The 21,357-nt window shown below is 45.2% G+C and overlaps 1 protein-coding gene across 6 annotated transcripts in view; it reads left to right on the forward strand.

Annotated features, from left to right (window-relative positions):
- The window catches only part of MTMR3 (myotubularin related protein 3), a 249,319-nt gene that overhangs the window by 78,988 nt on the left and 148,974 nt on the right, over positions 1-21,357 (forward strand). For all 6 annotated transcript variants that reach the window (XM_082256785.1, XM_082256786.1, XM_082256789.1 and 3 more), the window contains exons 3-7: positions 6,140-6,222; positions 6,314-6,403; positions 6,500-6,616; positions 16,035-16,117; positions 19,764-19,930. In XM_082256785.1, the coding sequence (XP_082112911.1) occupies positions 6,220-6,222; positions 6,314-6,403; positions 6,500-6,616; positions 16,035-16,117; positions 19,764-19,930 (460 nt within the window). In that variant the 5' untranslated portion in view covers positions 6,140-6,219. The remainder of the gene's footprint in view (positions 1-6,139; positions 6,223-6,313; positions 6,404-6,499; positions 6,617-16,034; positions 16,118-19,763; positions 19,931-21,357) is intronic.

The raw sequence follows: 21,357 nt of genomic DNA on the forward strand, positions 1-21,357 counted from the left end.
ACTGGTGTGGACCAGCGCCTTGCGTTGACCACGATTAGGGGCCAGTTGTCTGCACTGGCCGTCCTTTTTCAGCACCCCTTGGCGTTTGATTCGCACCTTTATTTGAGGTGTGCGTCATTTGGCCCCTCCTCGGAGGGCGCCTCTACCTCCGTGGGACTTGAACTTGGTTCTGTCCGTTTTGCAACGTCCTCCCTTTGAAAACATCAGGGACATTTCCTTGCCTCTGCTGTCAAGAGGTTGCTTTTCTAGTGGCGATCACTTCTGCCCGCAGAGTGTCGGAGTTGGCGGCCTTGTCCTGCCGTTCTCCTTACCTGGTGGTTCATAGGGATAAGGTGGTCTTGCGACCCAACCAGTCCTTCCTTCCAAAGGTGGTTTCTGATTTTCACCTTAATGAGGACATTGTTTTGCCTTCGCTTTGTGCGAATCCAAAACATCCTAAGGAGTTTGCCTTACATTCCTTGGATGTTGTCAGGGCGATCAGGGTTTACCTGTCATCCACTGAATCCTTTCGGAAGTCGGATTCTCTTTTTGTCCTTCCTGAGGGACCTCGGAAGGGTATGTCTGCGGCGACCATTTAAAAATGGATCAGACAGACGTTTGTACAGGCCTACTCTATTAAGGAGCGGGTACCGCCCTTCCCTGTCAAGGCGCACTCTACCAGAGCGGTGAGTGCGTCCTGGGCCTTCCGGCATCAAGCTTCGGTGGCCCAGGTGTGCAAGGCTGCGACTTGGTCGTCAGTGCACACCTTTTCAAAATTCTACAAACTTTATGTTCTGGCATCGGCAGATGCCTCCTTTTGGCCGCAAAGTTCTGTGTGCGGCAGTACCTTAAGAGGACACTATTTTTGCGGGTCCCTGGCTTTTGGGGTTGTTTTCCCCCTTGTTTATTTGCTTTCCTGGGTTGTTGCTCCAGTTGAGCTTTTCGGTTGCCCAGAAGATACCTTTCTGTTCACGTAAGGTTCCTTTCTCTGACGTGGGTGCTGCGTTGCCTTTATGATGGTTACGTTTTCCCACCCCTCATGTCTACACTGCTTTGGGACATCCCATTGGTGAAGACTGAATGAGTGGGCGGCGACTGTCAGAGGACGTAGGCGAAAATGGAATTTTTGTAAAATCTTACCGTAAAATTCCTTTCTCTTAGTCCTCTGACAGTCGCCGCCCCCGCCCCTCTATGGGGTTCTTTGGACTCTTAACTGCTTGCTACCAAACTGAGTTGGGATGGCTGATAGCAGGGGGGTATTGGACCATTAGGACAGCCCCCATAGGTGTCTATGTAAATTACTTTGTTTTTAATAAGTCTTATGCCTAGCTGGCTCCTATGGATAAGAGGTCAATACCCATTGGTGAAGACTGAATGAGTGGGCGGCGACTGTCAGGACTCGGAGAAAGGAATTTTACAAAAATTCTGTTTCTCTTACGTCCTCCGACAGTCGCCGCCACTTCATAATCTTCACTAATGGGGGTAATTGACCTTTGCTCCGCAGGAGTAGCTAGGCAAAACAAAAAATAATTAGGAAATGGAGGACATCAGCTATGTAGTCTTTCCTCATAGCTGATGTCCTCCATTTCCTAATTATTTTTGTTGCCCTTCTCTGGACTCTCTCGAGTTCCTGACTGGTCGCAGACCGAAGCAAGATATCGTCCAGATATCCCAAGACAGAGACGCCCTGGGCTCTCAATAAAGCCAGGACCGGCGCAAGCACCTTGGTGAAAACCCGCGGAGCCGAAGCGAGACCGAAGGGTAACGCCACGAATTGGTAATGATCCTCCGCAATGGCGAATCGAAGGTACCTCTGGTGACCCTCGAAAAACGGGGATGTGAAGGTACGCATCCTTCAGATTGATGGAGGCCGTGAATTCCCCCGGACTCAGGACAGCCACCACTGAGCGCAGGGATTCCATGCGGAACTTGCGAACCCGCACAAAGCGGTTCAGAGCTTTCAAGTCCAGAATCGGACGCACTTTGCCCTCCTTTCTGGGCACAGTGAACAGATTGGAGTAGAACCCCCGAAACCTGTCCCGATGAGGCACCGGAACCACCACTCCCTGGGCCCGCAGATCCCGCACCGCCAGGTGCAGATCCTGCAAACGCTCCGGAGACAGCTGAAGATTTGAGGGAAAAAATCTACTCGCCGGCCGAGAGAGAAACTCGATCTTGTATCCAGATCAAACGATTTCCTGAACCCACCTGTCCCGAATGCGGGCCAGCCAGGGTTGAAGAAAACCGAGCAAACGTCCCCCCACCCCAGAACCGGGTGAGGGTGCCCCTTCAGGCCGAATTGGTATGGGCAGCAGACCCGGACTGGCCCGACTTCTGCTTACCTGCCCACGGCTTCTTCTGGGAGCCTTGGCCCTTGAAGGGCTTGCCCTTGTATTGCGACCGAAAGGCACGGAAGGACCCCTGAGAGGGCCTAAACGAGGTATTCCTCTTACCGCGAACAAACTTATTCTTGCGAGTTTGGGTAAGAGAGTGCTCTTACCCCGGAAATTCCCTTTATCAGAGAATCCAAAGACTCGCCAAAAAGGCGAGATCCCGCGTAGGGAAGATTAGCTAGAGTCTTGCGAGAAGATTGGTCAACCGACCAACATTTCAGCCATATCAGGCGACGGTTCAACACCGCTACACTGGAGAGGCGTGCAGCCAAAGGGACTAAATCCAAGTCCGCATCGCACAAATACATGACACCCTGATGAATTTGATCTACCATAGCCAACATTGTCGGCGGAGCAGAGTCGGCCACCAGGGTGCGCCTGAGCACCTGCGTCCAATCTGCAATAGCTTGGGCTGCCATAATGGAAGCAAAAATAGGCTTCAGCATAGAACCAGCAACCGTATAAGTATGACGGGCCAGAGACTCCAATCTCCTGTCCGTAGGGTCCCGGAACACCGGGGTATCCTCAGCAGGAATCGCAGTAGATTTATTCAAAACTGCCACCGCGTGATCCACCTGAGGCGGCACACAGCAACGCTCATCAGTTGTGGGTGTAAATGGATAACGCAGCTTGAACTTACTTGGCACAGTAAAAGGCTTCTTTAAATTGTGCCATTGCTCATCAACAGCGCGCTGAAATTCCGCAGGGCAGGGAAAAACCTGCGCTGATTTGAGTTTCCTTTTCGTCCCATAAGAGGACATCAAAGCAGGAGGACACGGTTCATCCTGCAAGAGAGAACGCCTATGCCACAATCTTATTTTGTGTCCACTGATATAAATAAATTATGACCAATTAACAAAACCCAAAACAAAAGGGGGAATAGGCCTCCCAGACGTTAAAAATTATTATTTTGCTTGTCACTTAGCTAGAATCGTGGAATGGGCAATACACCATAAATGTAAGCATTGGGTAAATCTTGAAGACTCCTTTTTTCCCCCTTACCATTTAAGGTCAACTCAATGGCTCCTACCACATCGTATCCCCCTGGCCCTGAAAGGACATCCGCTTATCAACTCAACTTTTTGTAGCTTTAGAGAGGCCAGTAAAACAAAAATGCATCTTTCTTCCAGCCCTGGACAACTCGCCTATTAAGCTCAACTCGGCCTTTCTCCCTGGTATGTCCACACAATTCTTAGCAGACATCTGGCCCCATCATGCAATATTGGCTCATTCATTTTTTCAGGATGGCACTTTCTTAGATCGCAACACATTGGCAGCCAATGCAACTAGCAACTCTATTCTTTACTGGATATATTTTCAAATCTCCACTTCCTTCGAGACATTAAGACTCCTTCAGTCTCTCGGTCACTCACTCCTTTTGAAAATCTATGTTCCCAATCTGAAACCCAACAACACGTAATTTCCAATATTCACAATATGCTTTTTGCAGACATGTCCCCTAACTCTGGGAAAACAATCTGGAACTAGAACTGACAGAAGAGCAATGGGAATGGATATTTTTTCACTTTCCGCGAATCAACATAGCCCTTTGTAGGCTCAGAGAAGTGGTTGTACCAGTGTGATGCCTGCAGCTAGAGGCATCATCCCGGTACCAGTCGTCGGCTTGGGATGCCCCCTCCCACCCACCTTCCACGGCTCTGCCCGGGTCTCCCATCCCATCGGGAGATCGAGCAACCAGCCGGCATGTCCGCTGGCTGGTCTGAGTCCGGCTTCTATCGGGTCTCGGATGTAGTAACCCAGAAGCGGCGTGATGACGTCACGTCCGGGTTACTCAGCGGCAAAAGGCACAAAATTTTAAAAAAAGTGTCTGTATTCAAAAATGCGATTTCGGCATTTTGAATACATTGAAGTGCAGTGAGGAGGGGTCTGGGGTCTTTTAGTACCCCAGTCCCTCCATAAATGGTACCTGTCACTGCCTGTTACTGTTACAACAGATGTTTACATTGCTTGTGACAGCAATAAAAGTGATCAGATTTTTTTTTATCTGTTAAAATTAAAAAATGTAAATAAAATTCAAAAGGGAAAAAAACTTTTTTTTTTAAAAGACTATCCCCCCTCAGTAGCCCCCCTCAGCCTTCGTAATACTTACATGAGCCCCCTCTTGATCCAGCGATGTCCATGAATGCCTCAGCTGTCAAACTCAGCAAATAAGGAGAGAGAGGGGGCGGGGCTACAGACACAGAGCCTCGACTCGGGTGCCCCCATAGCAAGCTGGGGGGGCACTCAACAGAAGGGAGGTGCCAGGAGCTCCAGCTAGGGACCCTAGAAGAGGAGGAACTGGGCTGCCCTGTGCAAAACCACTGCACAGAGCAGGTAAAGTATAACAAGTTTGTTATTTTAATAGGGGAAAAAAAGAGACTTTACAATCGCTGTAAGCTCTAAATTGAGTGGTTTTTACCGCTTTCTTTGTTCTATTATATATTTTAGAATTTTAGTTTAGGGACGGTTTAAGTCCCATTTGCTGGAAAGCCAGGTTTAAATCTACAAGGAATGGAAACCCCAAAATAGTGGGATTTATAATAGCGCTTGCTGGTACTATTTAGGGATGGGCAATTGCTTGTTCATACTCTGGATAGTAAAATTTGCAATCAAGTGGTAAATAATGTATTTTGTGTAGAACACGCGACTATATAGTAATAAACCAGTGATATTCACAATTGACTTACATAAGTAGATCACAGTAAAAATCAATCTTGATAAAAAACCTTTGTTATCATAAAGTGCAAAATTATTTCCAAGATTTGTGCCAAAAAATGCCCAAATATACAGTTCATAAGTGACTTTAGTGCATGTATAAAAAGCTTCAGTGCCAAGTGCTTCAGTGTAAGGGAAGCTTTGAACAAAAAATGGCTTCCAGATCATCGCTTCACAAACCTGTCTGACCGGGAAGGATCGAGTTTATCCACGAGAGGGATCCCGGACCGCAGGGAACTACGAGGCCACAGGCTCTAAAGGTCTTTTTACCGTATGGTATTTAAGACCCACTACTTCAGGTGAGTGCATACCCCCCACTATTCCATAAGGTCACGCCCAAGTACCAGCAGTTGGACTACTGGAGGACCCAGCACTAAGCACCTGCACTTTCCCTTACCTGGCACTGAAGCTTTTTATACATGCACTAAAGTCACTTATGAACTGTTTATTTGGACATTTTTTGGCACAAATCTTGGCACTAATTTTGCACTTTATGATAACAAAGGTTTTTTATTAAGATTGATTTTTACTGTGATCTATTTTTGTAAATCAATTGTGAATATCACTGGTTTATTACTATATAGTCGCGTGTTCTACACAAAATACTTATCACTTGATTGCCAATTTTACTATCCAAGGTATGAAAAAGCAATTGCCCATCCCTAAATAGTACCAGCAAGCACTATAATAAATCCCACTATTTTGGGGTTTCCATTCCTTCACTCATTACATAATTTATAGCAGCTGCTGTCACCACCACTCCACTTACCTTTTTATTTATTTATTTAACCCATCCTCCCCCAGATAGGACCTCCATAGGCGCGAGGGATATACACCTATTGGAGTATATATCTTTACCATAAAAATCTACAACCTTTTCCTTCAGCATTTTCCCATTTGTTATAGCTGTGTTCATTTGGTTTAACTGCTGTAGGAGTCTACACAAAAAGTTTTCTTTAATAAATATGAAGGGCATTTCAAGATTTTGCTAGGAAACAACAAAAATTACAATGTGAATTACATTTTTTTTTTTTTTTTTTTTTGTATTTTAGGAGTATCTGATTTTTGTGGAGAGGCCTTAAAGAGCAAGAGTCTTCCACCGGTTATATTCCACATCTGTTCTGGATAAAACATGGTGAGATGTTTGCAACTAGAGCACACAACTGTTACTTGAAAACATTCTTCATGTGTAGTGGCTAATTGCTTCTTTCTCTTTGTTTTCTTAGGAAGATGAAAGTCAGAATAGCTTAGAGTGTATTCAAGCCAATCAGATTTTCCCGCGTAAGCAGCTGATCCGTGAAGATGAAAACCTTGAGGTAAGGCTACTCTGTTGTACCTTACAATTTTTTTTTTTTTTTCTAATGGTCTTTTGTTTTTTCCCAAACCCTACGTATTCTATTTTATTTATCCAGGTTCCTTTCCAAGAACTTCATGGAGAGAGCACAGAGTTTGTGGGGCGAGCAGAAGATGCAGTCATTTCTTTGTCCAATTATCGTCTCAACATCAAGTACAAAGAGTCTTTTATCAATGTAGGTACTACGTATGCCATACTAAGCATACAGACCAGCATAATGTAGAGCAGGGATCCTCAAACTATGGCCCTCCAGCTGCTGCCAGACTACATATCCCATGAGGCATTGTAAAACTCTGACATTCACAGACATGACTAGGCATGATGGGAATGGTAGTTCCTGAACAACTGGAGGGCCATAGTTTGAAGACCCCTCATATAGAGGGTTTACCCTATTTGTCAAGTTAATGCGCAAATGCATATTTATATCCATGATTTTCAAGATGATTTTATCGCGATGTTAGGGCCTGGACAGCAGGGAGATTGGTGCGGTGGAATGACAATTGAAGAACAATGCACTGTCTGTGTCTCTCCCTCCAGCAGCTAAAAAAAAAGTTAAAAAAACAGGGAGAGACACAGGGCATTGTGCTGTAATTGTCCTCCCATCTTGCCCTACTGTCCCCCCTCCCTGGGCTGCCCACATCTGATTCCCTCTCTGTATCCTGGCCCCCTCCCGGCTGCTGCGGGCGCAAAGGTGGATGGAGAGGTGGGGGAAGGGGCAAGTAAATATGTCACTTAATGGCCCCTTCCTTTTTTGAATTGGACACAGTGAGCGATCAGTACTCATCAATCCTGTGTCCATTCAGAACTGAGCATAGTAAGCGGCTTACTATGCTTCAGTTTATGAATGGACAATAGCCTTTGTGTCTTGTTCGTTCATCTTCAGTGCAACAGAGGCTACAGAGAAAGGAATTAAAGAATCTGTCCTCAAAGCCCTGATATTTCATCCAAACCAAAAAAAGTATACATTTTTATTTACATTTCCCACAAAAGTGTGTACACCCCATTACCTTTTTTGTAAATATTTTATTATGTCTTTTTTTTCATGTGACAGCACTGAAGAAATGACACTGCGCTACAATGTTAAGTAGTGAGTGTACAGCTTATATTAAAGTGTAAAATTGCTGTCCCCTCAAAATACCTCAACACAGCCATTAATGTCTAAAACAGCTGGCAACAAAAGTAAATACACCCCTAAGTGAAAATGTCCAAATTGGACTCAGTGTCAGTATTTTATGTGGCCACCATTATTTTCCAGCACTGCCTTAACCCTCTTGGGCATGGAGTTCACCAGAGCTTCACAGGTTGCCACTGGAGTCCTCTTCCACACCTTCATGACGACATCACGGAGCTGATGGTTGTTAGAGAACTTGCGCTCCTCCACCTTCCGTTTGAGGATGCCCCACAGATGCTCAGTAAGGTTTAGGTCTGGAGACATTGCTTGGCCAGTCCATCACCTTTGCCCTTGGCTTCTTTAGCAAGGCAGTGGTCGTCTTGGAGGTGTGTTTGGGTTCGTTATGTTAGAATACTGCCCTACGGCCGAGTCTCTGAAGGGAGGGGATCATGCTCTGCTTTAGTACAGGTCCCTCTCAAAAAATTAGCATATTGTGATAAAGTTCATTATTTTCTGTAATGTACTGATAAACATTAGACTTTCATATATTTTAGATTCATTACACACAACTGAAGTAGTGCAAGCCTTTTATTGTTTTAATATTGATGATTTTGGCATACAGCTCATGAAAACCCTAAATTCCTATCTCAAAAAATTAGCATATCATGAAAAGGTTCTCTAAACGAGCTATTAACCTAATCATCTGAATCAACTAATTAACTCTAAACACCTGCAAAAGATTCCTGAGGCTTTTAAAAACTCCCAGCCTGGTTCATTACTCAAAACCGCAATCATGGGTAAGACTGCCGACCTGACTGCTGTCCAGAAGGCCATCATTGACACCCTCAAGCAAGAGGGTAAGACACAGAAATTTCTGAACGAATAGGCTGTTCCCAGAGTGCTGTATCAAGGCACCTCAGTGGTAAGTCTGTGGGAAGGAAAAAGTGTGGCAGAAAACGCTGCACAACGAAAAGAGGTGACCGGACCCTGAGGAAGACTGGGGAGAGGGAAATGCCAAAATGCCTGAAGTCCAGTGTCAAGTACCCACAGTCAGTGATGGTCTGGGGTGTCATGTTAGCTTCTGGTGTTGGTCCACTGTGTTTTATCAAGGGCAGGGTCAATGCAGCTAGCTATCAGGAGATTTTGGAGCACTTCATGCTTCCATCTGCTGAAAAGCTTTATGGAGCTGAAGATTTCATTTTTCAGCACGACCTGGCACCTGCTCACAGTGCCAAAACCACTGGTAAATGGTTTACTGACCAAGGTATTACTGTGCTCAATTGGCCTGCCAACTCTCCTGACCTGAACCCCATAGAGAATCTGTGGGATGTTGTGAAGAGAAAGTTGAGAGACGCAAGAACCAACACTCTGGATGAGCTCAAGGCCGCTATTGAAGCATCCTGGGCCTCCATAACACCTCAGCAGTGCCACAAGCTGATTGCCTCCATGCCACGCCGCATTGAAGCAGTCATTTTCTGCAAAAGGATTCCCGACCAAGTATTGAGTGCATAACTGAACATAATTTTTTGAAGGTTGAATTTTTGTGTATTAAAAACACTTTTCTTTTATTGGTCGGATGAACTATGCTAATTTTTTGAGATAGGAATTTTGGGTTTTCATGAGCTGTATGCCAAAATCATCAATATTAAAATAATAAAAGGCTTGCACTACTTCAGTTGTGTGTAATGAATCTAAAATATATGAAAGTTTGTTTATCAGTACATTACAGAAAATAATGAACTTAATCACAATATGCTAATTTTGTTGAGGGACCTGTATGTTACAGTACATGTTGGCATTCATGGTTCCCTCAATGAACTGTAGCTCCCCAGTGCCGTCAGCACTCATGCAGCCCCAGACCATGACACTCCCACCACCATGCTTGACTGTAGGCAAGATATGCTTATCTTTGTACTCCTCACCTGGTTGCCGCCACACACGCGTGACACCCTCTGAACCAAGTAAGTTTATCTTGGTCTCGTCAGACCACAGGACATGGTTCCAGTAACCCATGTCCTTAGTCTGCTTGTCTTCAGCAAATTTTGCGGGCTTTCTTGTGCATCATCTTTAGAAGAGGCTTCCTTCTGGGACGACAGCCATGCAGACCAATTTGATGCAGTGTGTGGCGTATGGTCTGAGCACTGACAGGCTGGCCCCCCACCCCTTCAACCTCTGCAGCAATGCTGGTAACACTCATAGGTCCATTTCTCAAAGACAACCATTGGATATGACTCTGAGCATATGCACTCAATTCTTTGGTCTGAGTGGAACCTGTCCTGTTAAAACGCTGTATGGTCTTGGCCACCATGCTGTAGCTCAGTTTCAGGGTCTTGGCAATCTTCTTATAGCCTACGCCATTTTAGAACAACAATTCTTTTTTTCAGAGAGTTCTTTGCCATGAGGTGGCATGTTGAACTTCCAGTGACCAGTAGGAGAGAGTGAGAGCGATAACACCAAATTTAACACACCTGCTCCCCATTCACACATGAGACCTTGTAACTTTAACGAATCGCATTGCACCAGTGAGGGAAAATGGCTAATTGGGCACAAATTGGACATTTTCACGTAGGCGTGTACTCACTTTTGTTGCCAGCTGTTTAGACATTAATGGCTGTGTGAGTTATTTTGAAGGGACAGCAAATATACACTGTTATACAAGCTGTACGCTCACTACTTTACATTGTAGCAAAGTGTCATTTCAGTGTCACATGAAAAGATATAATAAAATATTTACAAAAATGGGAGAGATGTACTCTTGTGAGATTGTGTGTGTGTGTGTGTGTGCGCGCGCGCGCGCATGCGTGTATATATACACACACAGTATATAATATACGTTTTTAAAAATGTAAAACCTTAATAAAAAGTTAAAAATTTTAAAGAAAATAAAACCTTTTTTAAAATTGGAATTAAAAAAATAAATACATTTTTGTAATTTGGAGGTGTGCCCTGCCAAGGTAGGCTGTGCTTTCGAACAGAAGCCTGCTCCTGATGTCCTTCGATGGCTTCTGGATTTTCTGAGCAGAAGGATGCTGCAAGGGTTGCTTTATCAAAATCTTTGGAGTCAAGCTTTAGGGTTGTGATTGGCGGAGTGGCTTTCATTTTCCCTGACTATTCTCCACATTTAAAAGCAAACCAAAAAAACACACGCACATATACAAACTGTTGTAATTCTAAACCGTTCACCTGATTTGGATGTAAATACCCTCAAATTAAAGCTAAAAGTCTGCAGTTAAAGCACATCTTGTTTGTTTCATTTCAAATCCATTGTGGTGGTGTATAGTGCCAAAAAGATTAGAATTATGTCGATGTCCCAATATTTATTGACCTGACTGTACATTGTAAAACGGTTTATAGCTATCTAAAAATGTTACACCTTTGCCAGAGGCTCTGTTTTTTTATTTATTTTTTTTGACAGCTGTGAGTGAGCAGAGAACAGCTCTGTATGAATCGGGGAAATTACGTTTTAAGATCGTGAAGGGGGGTTTTTTTTTTTTAATATATAACCGATATTCGTGCAGATCTAGGTGGTGGTGGTGAGTCTTTTTGTGGGGTTCTCTCTCCCTTTCTCTGCTGTAGCAGCGGAAGTGCTCTGTGTTGGGCCCTTTGGTGCCGCCAGCGCGGCGGGGGTGTCCCTAGCAGTTCATACAACTTTTTTGTGTGGGTCCCCCTTTTCACTAGTGGAGTCCCTGGAGCACATTTCCCTACCTAATCCCCTCTCAGAGTTTGCCGGGCCCTTCGGTTCCCAACTATCCCTGACTGCACTGATCGTGGTCCTGGCATCCTTGATGTCCAAGGTGGATTTGGTCCTGGGAAACCGGGCTAGCAAAATGCGTCCCCTGCCTTCACCTACTTCGTCTGTCTCATCAGATCCTGAATCTGCTTCGGCCGGCGCGTATGCGAGTTACCCTTCTGGGTCTGCATCCACGCACCCTGCTTGCTCAGATAGTGAGGATGATTCCTCTGCTCCTCTAGCCGCGCATGAAAAGGCGCTGGTGGATGCACTGATTGTGTCAGTGCGTGAAACTTTAAAGATGGAGGATGCTGCTGATGCAGTGTCAGAGGCACCAGTCCCTTTTGCCACCCACAGGCTCTCCAAGGCGGCGAGGGTGCTCCCCTTTCCCACTTACTTTGATAATATTGTCACAAAACAGTGGGATTGTCCAAAACTCATTTTTGCGGTCCCTAAGCGTTTTGTGATGGCGGTATTCTTATGTGGATTCCCTGCTTAAAAAGTGAACGGTCCCACCTGTAGTGGACTCCCCGGTTTCCAGGTTAAATAAAGCCACCTTAATTCAGGTTGAGGAGTCCCTGGCCTTTAAAGATCCGGCTGATAGGAGGTTGAAGGCTCTGGCCCGCCATATGTTCACTGTGGCTGGTTTGGCGCTTGGGCCAGTATTTACTGTTGCCCTGGTGTCGCAAATTCTGACCGATTGAGCTTAACTTTTATGCTTGGACTTGGAGGGGAAACGCCTTCCCCCCTGCTTTTGCGGAGCTGGCGGATCAGTTGGTCCAGGGGCTACAGTTCACCTGTGATGCCTCTTTGGATGCAGCTCCTTTGATTTCTAGACTGACTGTCTCAGCAGTGGTCCTTCGGCGTATTATCTGGCTGAAATGCTAGTCTGCAGACCACACTTCTAAGGCCTTATCTGATCTCCCGTTTGTGGGGGGTCACCTGTTTGGAGCTTCCTTGGATGACGACATTAAGGGCCTCACAGGGGGGAAGAGTACTTAGATGTGGGCCATTCTTCTCGGCTCATAAGAGGCCTTTTCCTCCCTCGGGGTCTCAAGACAAGGTATCTAAGCCCTTCAGGGCCTCCACCGGAGGTTCCAAGAGGACTTGGTCTGGCAGGGCATGAGCGGGCCCTTCCAGACCTGCGGACAAGGCTTTCTCTGCATGAAAGAGCCCCCTCACCTGTATCTGGGGTGGGGGGTGTCTTCGCTGGTTTTCCGGATCTGTGTACCTCCCTGGTACAGGACAAGTGGGTCCATGAAGTCATTCGGTCCGGCTACAAGATCGAGTTTGGGTCTTATCCTCCGGAAAGGTTTTTCCTTTCCAACCTGCGCTTGTCCCCAGATCGCTTATGGGGTCTCTTTGGGGCAGAGCAAGACTTGTTACTTTAAGGGGTGATTGTCCTGGTTCCAACTTCGGAAGGTTTTCAGGGTTTTTACTCAAAACTTGTTTACAGTTCCCAGAAAGGCAGGCAAGGTACATCCAATTCTGGACCTCAAGGCGCTAAACTGCTTTGTGCGGGTACAGAAGTTCCAAATGGAGTCCATTCACAGGGTAGTGGCATACCTACATCAGGGGGATTTTCTCGCTTCAATCTACATCAGACGCCTACCTTCACATTCCACTATGTGCCGGTCACCAGCACTTCTTCCACTTTGCTGTGGGCGACGAGCATGATCAGTTTGTGGCGTTACCCTTTTGGTCTCGCCTCCACTCCTCAGGTCTTCAGGAAAGTGTTGGCCCTGGTACTAGCATTGTTGCGTCAGCGGGAGGTCGCGGTAGTGGGTTACCTGGACGATCTGCGAGCAGTCTCCCCGACTGCTCTGATGGACAACTTGGAGATTGCTCTGCAAACTCTGAGGGAGTTCGGTTGGATTCTGAACCTTCAGAAGTCTGCTCTGGTTCCACCCACAAGATTGGACTATCTCTGTCTGACTCTGGACTCTGCCTCAGCCAGTGTTTCTTCCTCTGGAAAAACTCAAATTGCAGGAGGCAATTCCGCTTTTGCTTTTCAGCAGAGGGTCAACTCTCTGTTCTTGCATGCGTGTGCTGGCCCTGATGGTGTCGAGATCTCTGCAAAAAGACATCCTGGTAAAATGGGACAAGAATCCTCAGTCTCTGGACAATCTGATCCTGTTGAGTTGGGGTACGCGAGGGTCTCTGATCTGGTGGCTTGGTTCTCCGGCACTTCAACAAGGAATATCCTTTCTCCCCCTATACTAGATGGTTGTCACTACGGATGCCAGCCTGTCTGGGTGGGGAGGTGTCCTCAGCACAGATTGTGCTCAGGGGGTCTGGACTCTTCCAGAGTCCAGTCTGCCGATCAGTGTACTGGAGCCCCGAGCAATCAGACTTTGTCTGGAACATTGGACAATTCGTCTTCAGGGGTGTCCGGTAAGCATTTAATTGGACAATGCCATGGCTGTGGCCTATGTCAATCGCCAAGGGGGCACAAAAAAGTGCCCTGGTGGCCCGGGAAGTAGCCGGTATTCTAAGGTGGGCAGAACAATCTGTTCCAGCCCTCTCTGCTGCACACATTCCAGGGGTGGAAAATTGTCAAGTGGATTACCTCAGTCGACAAGTGTTGAATCGGGGAATAGCCGCTTCATCCGAATGTTTCATCAGTTGTGTCTCTGGTGGGGTGCTCACGAAGTGGACCTTTTGAACTCTCGTCTCAACAGGAAGGTACAGAGGTTTGTGGCACTGTCTCGGGATCCTCTAGCTGACGCCACAGACATCTTAGTGGCTCCTTGGAGTCAGTATTGTCTGATTTTATGCCTTTCCCCCTCTCAAACTTCTGCCAAGACTCCTGTGCAGGATTGAGGCAGAAGGGTTTATGGTAATTTTAGTGGCTCCAGACTGGCCTCACCGGTCTTGGTACGCCCGTTTGGTACAGCTGGTTGCCAATGCTCCTTGGAGACTTATGCCCCGTACACACGTGCAGCTTATCTGAAGACTTTTGTCTTCAGATTTACCTTTTCTATGTAGTGCAAGGGCCTGCCGGATTGCATACAAATTGAAAGTGTTTAGGTTTGACCTCATATTATATGGTTTTGATAAGTCTGCAGACAAAAGTCTTCAGATAATCTGCACGTGTGTATGGGGCATTACTCTCAGGGAAGATCTGCTGTCCCAAGGGGCAATCTTATATCCTGCTTTACAGTCGCTGGCTTAAATGGCTTGGCTGTAGAAAGCCAGGTGCTGAAGGACAGAGGTTTGTCTGAATTGGTGATTCCTACACTGTTAAAGGCTAAAAAAATGTACCTCTAGGAAGATCTACCATCGTACTTGGAAGATGTACATTGTGTGGTGTGTGTTTCTTGCGGTTCACCTTCGCTCCTTTTCTGTGGTTTGGATATTGGCCTTCAACGGGGGGATTGAGCAGCGCCTGGCCTTGAGTACCATCAAGGGCCAGGTTTTCGGCCTTAGCGATTTTCTTTCAACGTCCATGGGCCACACATTCCTGGGGGCGTACCTTTTATCTAGGGAGTTCAAAACTTGGCTTCTCCAGTGCAGTCTCCATTGCTGCCGTTGGACCTCAGTTTGGTGCTGTCAGTTCTTCAGAAGCCTCCTTTTTAGAAAGACTTCGGGGGGTTCCTCTGCTTACGTTGTCCCAGAAGGTGGCCATTTTGGTGGCTATTACTTCTACTGCAGGGTGTCGGAGCTGGCGACGTTGTCTTGTCATTCACAGAGATAAGGTGGTTCTTCTTCCCGGTCAGTCGTTCCTTCCAAAGGTCGTCTCTGATTTCCATTTGAATGACGACATTGTGTTGCCTTCCCTATGTCCCAGGCCTGAACATCCTAAGGAAATTACCTTGCATTCCCTGGATGTGGTTCGGGCAATCGGAGTACCTGGCAGCTACGGAGTCTTTTTTTTATAAAGTTAGACTCCCTGTTTGTACTCGCGGATGGACCTCAAAGGGTTGGCTGCTTCTGCTGCGACCATTTTAGAGATCGGTTTAGGGAGACAGTGATTCAGGCCTATTCAATTAAGGGTCAGGTTCCTCCTTTCCCTGTTAAGGTGCACTCTACTCAGGCGCTTAGTGCCTCCTGGGCCTTCAGTCATCAGGCGTCAGTGATACAGGTTTGCAAGGCGGTTACCTGGTCGTCTGTGCACACTTTCACAAAGTTTTATAAGGTGGATGTGTTGGCATCTGCAGATGCTTCTTTTGGCCGCAAGGTTTTGCAGGTTGCTGTGTACAGGACCTGGTCCTCTTTGAGGGTGTATTTTTTTTCAGGTAAACCCCAGTTGTTTATGGTTGAGCTCCTTGTTACCTGGTTGACTAAGGTTTAGCCTTGGGAATTTTTTCTTACTGTTCCCACCTCTCATGTTTGACACTGCTTTGGGATGTCCCAATGGTCAAGAAGATAAGGAGCTGCGTCCGTCAATGAACGAAAGCGAAAATGGGATTTTTTTACTTACCATAAAATCCATTTCTCTGATCATTGACGGACACAGCACCCACCCCTCTGCGGAGTTGTAATTCTTCTGACACTGCTTGTAACAAAACTGAGTGCCTATAGCTGAGAGTGGGAATATACCCCCTGGGACTGCCCCATAGGTGTAGTCAAGCTTTTTCCTGCCTAGTGTCCTACTCCTGTAGGGGGCAGTATAACCCAATGGTCAAGAAGAGAAGCTGTGTCCGTCAATGAATATTAGAGAAATGGATTTTTACAATAAGTCAAAAATCCCTTTTTTGTATTTCTGCTGATGAATTGGATCAGGTTATTTTAAGTATTTTATCTTTACAGGTTCCTTTGCAGCTGATCGAATCAGTAGAGTGCCGGGATCCCTTCCTAGTCCATCTGACCTGCAAGGACTGCAAAGTAATCAGGTAAAGGTTATGTTATCAATCTGGTTTTTATGAGCATTTTGTTAGTCTGTTTAGGGTGACAATAGTATATGGAGTAGGGATTTTTATGGGAGAAGAAAAAAAGTGCGCTGGAAAATCAGAAAAGCTGCAACCTTAGAAAGTAAAAGTGTAATGAAAAATGGTGTATCAGGTGCGCTAAACTGCTGAATGATGTGTCTAAAAGATACATATATTGACAAATCAACAAAAATGGTGATAATGTGAGAAGACAAACCTATGCAAAATTGAATAAAACAATTGATACTAAATCGGGTTTGACAACGTGGTGACAATCAATCTGTCAATCAAAAAGAGTGAGTCCATAAGGTGAAAGATAAATGTCCAAAATTGTGTTCGACTGACATGCATGTGAACAAAATTCAAAAGTGCAAAATCCAAAATAGATGTGAGCAGTGAAGCCTCCACCGTAATCGGATGTGCCCCTTACCAGATGAAAATAACACAAGGGCGTATGTGTTATCAAGATCCAAATAAATACCAGGAAAGTTAGGTACACCCACCGAAAAAACTTTCACACAAGGAATTGGGTCAGCCTCTTACCAGATGACATGTAGTTGCAGGCATGAAAGGGTGTTTAATATCTGCATTAGCAGCTTGCCGTATTCATTGGGATGGATGGATCTTTAAAATTCTGGTCCTTAGGATGTAGGCCCCCCGGTGGCCATAAAAAGGAAATCGCTGATAGTGTAATACTTCCAACAATATTTATTTACAAAAAGGTAATGCACTTACAGTGTGTCGCTTGATATATGGCATCAATAGAATGAAATCCCGGAGATGTTGGTGAGCTGTGGCCGCCTGCAGCGCGGTCTGCGGCGATGGATCGTGACGTTGCGGCGCTCCTCTCTGACGCGTTTCCTCCTCGACGGACGTCAACTGAGACTGGAGATAGTAGGGATTTTTATGCCTGTGGGTGATCCAAACTTTTAAGTTGATAGCTGTGGCTGAAAGCGAACGATCAGACAGGTTAGAAAACCTTATCTGACTATTGCTGTTCCCTCTTTTTTCATGAGAGGATGTCAAGACTCCTGCTTGTTACTTCACCCCCTCCTCTATCCATTAAAAGTACCTGCAAGCTCAACCAAGCTTCAAAATTAGAACACTCTTCAGCATTCCCAAGATTGTTAAAAGCATGTTATACAGAGTACTATTGTTGGAAACCTAATACACATTAAATGGGGATTAACACCTATAGTCAACACCTTTATAGAAAATAGCATATTTTCTTTGCTCCTTCTTGTACATAGGGAAATCCTAACTGTGCCCATAGACATTAAATGTAGAGAACTGGGTATTGTGAGCACCTTCCTCAAAATACTCCTGTGGCCGCTATAGCCAGGAGGCTAATTACCCTGTTCTTTGCTTTTCCATTACAAGAATTATCAGATCTGGCCTCATTGTTTTTAGCAAGTTCCCCCTCCCCTCTTCCATTAAAACTACCTATGACCTATTAATGAACAGAGATTGACCCTTTTCTTGAATGCGTATTTCCACAATTTTCAGCCAAATTCGGATTATACCTAGTTTATATTTGTTACAGGTCTCCATTCACATAGCATAACTTAAACAATATTTAAAAAAACAGTTTACCTTTTTTAAATGCTCTTTGTTGGACCCGTCAGCAAGACAGAAATTCTAAAAATTTCTATTTATTAGGGTGGTGGGAAACTGTTTTTGCCGCAATTAATCCTGTCTGTTCTGTACTGGCAGATATTCATTATAAAATGTAACTGGATTTGAACACTGTCTGTTCTAATAAATTATGAAAGGTTTAGAGGCTAGGCATCTTGCAATGTGTTGAGGACAGACTTAATATACGCTTAGGATTGCAGTCAGTCATAGTAAGAAATACTAAAAAAAACACATACAGGCATGTTGTGTAAATGGGAACACATAACAAACACATAGGGTCCTTTCACACGGCCGCTCCGTGTGTCCGCAAATCATCCCATCCGTTTGCGGATGATTTGCGGACATAATGTAAGTGAATGGCACTGCGGGTGTCAGCGGAATACCATCCGCTGACACCCGATTTTCCTCCTTTCAGTTCTGTTCCGTTTTTACAAATGGAACAGAACCCCATTTTTTCTTCCGTGTAAAAAACGGAAAGGAGGAAAATCGGATGTCAGCGGTGTGTCATCCGCTGACATCCGCAGTGCCATATACTTACATTATGTCCGCATATCATCCGCAAACGGATGGGATGATATGCGGGCACACGGAGCGGATGACAGAAATGTCATCCGCTCCGTGGAAAAAAAAAAAAAAAGTCCCGCAGCGGACCTTTCACACGGAGCGGCCGTGTGAAAGGACCCTTAGTGGACGTTTCTCAAATGTGACTGCAAAAGTGGAAATATGCTTTAATACAATGTAGACATTAAATGATATCCTTCCAAAATGATTGGATCTGAAAGCGATGTAATGTCAACAGCACCCCTGGCTGAGGATTGTTGAAGGGATGTCAATGACCTCTTTTGCCTGCTTAATGTAAGCAAATTGCCTTTGTCACCAGCTAGCAATAGCTTGCTAACTGGACAGTCCTCTTATTCTGTCACCATGTTTAAGTTAGGAAAGTGACCGTTTAAAGCAATGCCACAGGGCTTGCTATTGGGGCACTGGCCAAGGAGGAGCCAGGCATGCCGGTGGGGGGATTCGGAAAGAGGATCAGTGCTGCTCTGCGCAAAACCATTGCACAGAGCAGGTAAGTAGAACGTAATTTTTTAAATTATAATCCAACATATTTTTCATAAATTTAAAAGAATTGTCATTTTTATAACTGCGCTGGAACTGCTTTAAAGGATACCTTTTCCAATGGAATTGAGGTCTACTCCTGCTGATCTTCTAAAAATGCTAAATGTTTGGCTGCTATGCTGACCATTTTGTATTGCGTACTCCGAATCACTTGGGTGAAACAAGTGTGCAATATCTGGAAAGTTAAAGTGATTCTAAAGCCAAAACTGTATATTTTTTAAAAAAAAATCACAAACCTTATACTTACCTGCTCTAACCTGCTCTATGCAATGGTTTTGCACAGAGCAGACTCGATCCTCCATTTCTCTGGTCCCTCCCCCCCACTTGCTGTGGGCGCATTCCTGTGTGCTCGCTTCTGAGCCAGCTCTGTGCGTTCATTGACGTACACAGAGCGGCTCGGACCCACCCCCTGCTTTCTCCTCTCTGGCTGTGATTGACAGCAGCAGGGGCCAATGAATAGAGAGAGCGGAGAGCTGCTGCTCTCGTGCACCTCTCTGGGTCGAGATCAGGCTAAGGTAAGTATTTATTTTTTTGTTTGGGGAGGGGGGGGGGTGCATGCAGAAGGGTTATTACCTTAATGCAAAGAATGCATTAGGGTGAAAAAAACCTTCTACCTTTTAGAACCACTTTAAAGTTGAAAGTCTTTACCTGAGTACTTGTCCTGGTTTAGTGAAGGGAAGTACAGAAGAGAGAGAATGTGACAACCAGGCATCTTGCATTTTTAGAATGAGACGTTACCAGTAGCATCTTCTGTTACTCGCAGGAAAGTTTTTTATGTAAGAATGTTACCCAGCATGTTTTTGTAATGCACTAAACCTTTGAAAGAGATGACTAGTCAGATATTGTCTCTTTCCAGGTGTCAGTTCTCCAACTTTGAGCAGGTCCAAGAATGGCAAAAGCGTCTCAATGCAGCCTTACGTCCTCCAAGTCGCATAGAGGATCTGTTCTCCTTTGCGTATCATGCCTGGTGCATGGAGGTTTATGCTAGTGAGAAAGAACAGCATGGGGACTTGTGTCGGCCAGGTGTGTTTATTAATTCTCGAATGTTCACTACCCTTGAGTTTTTAATACCATCATTATGTCGGTAACCGACACCAGCCCATTTATTTGTGGTGCAGCCAATACAGTTTGACATGGTAAGGGGATGTTTTTATAACCTGTTGATTTAAGACTAGTTTTTATAACGAATAGAGACTGTTTGTGTGTGCTTTTTTTTGTATATGTTCTATGTGTGTGCTTAGAATTGTAAAGGCTTTCATGTGCACAATACTACAATGTGCAATGCTGTTTAGGACGTATAAGCGTTGTTGATTGGAACACCGTGCATGGGGTGTGTCTGACCTCTAGAGACCTAAATGGCTGGTCAAAGGGCTGTGTTAGCTGTCAGGACATTGGCTCTCCAATGTGCTGATGATTCAGGGCAGCTTTTACAGTTCTCAGCAAACACATATAGTTAAAAAGAAACCACTTGTTGCTTTTAAAGACATTAGTTAAAGGGCCCTTTCACAGTGGCTCTCCTATCAGGTCTGCCTGTCAGTTTTTTTTAGGCGGACCTGATCGGATGCTCTATGCACCCCTATGGAGCAGCGGATGTCAGCGGTGACATCTCTGCTGCTACCCGCTGCTATCCGATCCAATGATATCTGTGAAAGATGGGATCGGATGAAAACGGACCGCCTGTCCTTTTTCATCCCCTAGAGCAGAGCAGGAATCTGACAGGTCTGTCTGTAAAGTAAGCAGAGATGGATTTGTCATCCGCCTGCTCAGTGGATCGATCCCCTCTGCGCAAAACTGAGTCTGCCGGGCGGAAAGCCCTTGTGTGAGGACCCAAAATGTTACTAAACCCAGGAGCCTGCATTCACTATATCTGGTTTCCTACAGTACACAGAGCATGAAAATGCAATTATTTTAGTAAACATAAACTGCTAAATACCATTTTTCATCGACGGTATATAGCAATTTTGTGACTTGCATCAGTCTCTGCTTAAAGCTTGTAGGAGTTTTCATTCTCCCTTAATCCTCTGTCTGGACAGTGCTGATTGGCCCTGTGCTGATCACATGTACCCTCCCAAGAAAAAAAACTCTAGAAATACACACCAAATTGAGCATGTGCAGCCTGACTCCTAATGCTCTGTTCTATCAGGAGATGGTTTGGAGTCAAAGAAAAGGATCCAAGAAGACAGGATAACGCAGCCTTTATACACAATGCAGAGGAATAACCCCTTAGGTTCCACAGTGAGAATAACCAGCATGCTTTACTGCATATACAGACTGATTTTACTGTTGCTGGTTTAGTAACACTTTAAGCATGACTTTACATCTACACTAACCACAATTTATAACCTCACTATATTGTGGAGATAAACTATAACCCTTTCTGTGTGTGAACAGCTGGAGACATTACTCATAAGGTCCTGGGGCTGGGCATAGCCATAGCATGCCCTGCTATA

Source organism: Pelophylax lessonae (assembly GCF_965119305.1).
Source record: "Pelophylax lessonae genome assembly, chromosome: 1".
NCBI classification, from domain to species: domain Eukaryota; kingdom Metazoa; phylum Chordata; class Amphibia; order Anura; family Ranidae; genus Pelophylax; species Pelophylax lessonae.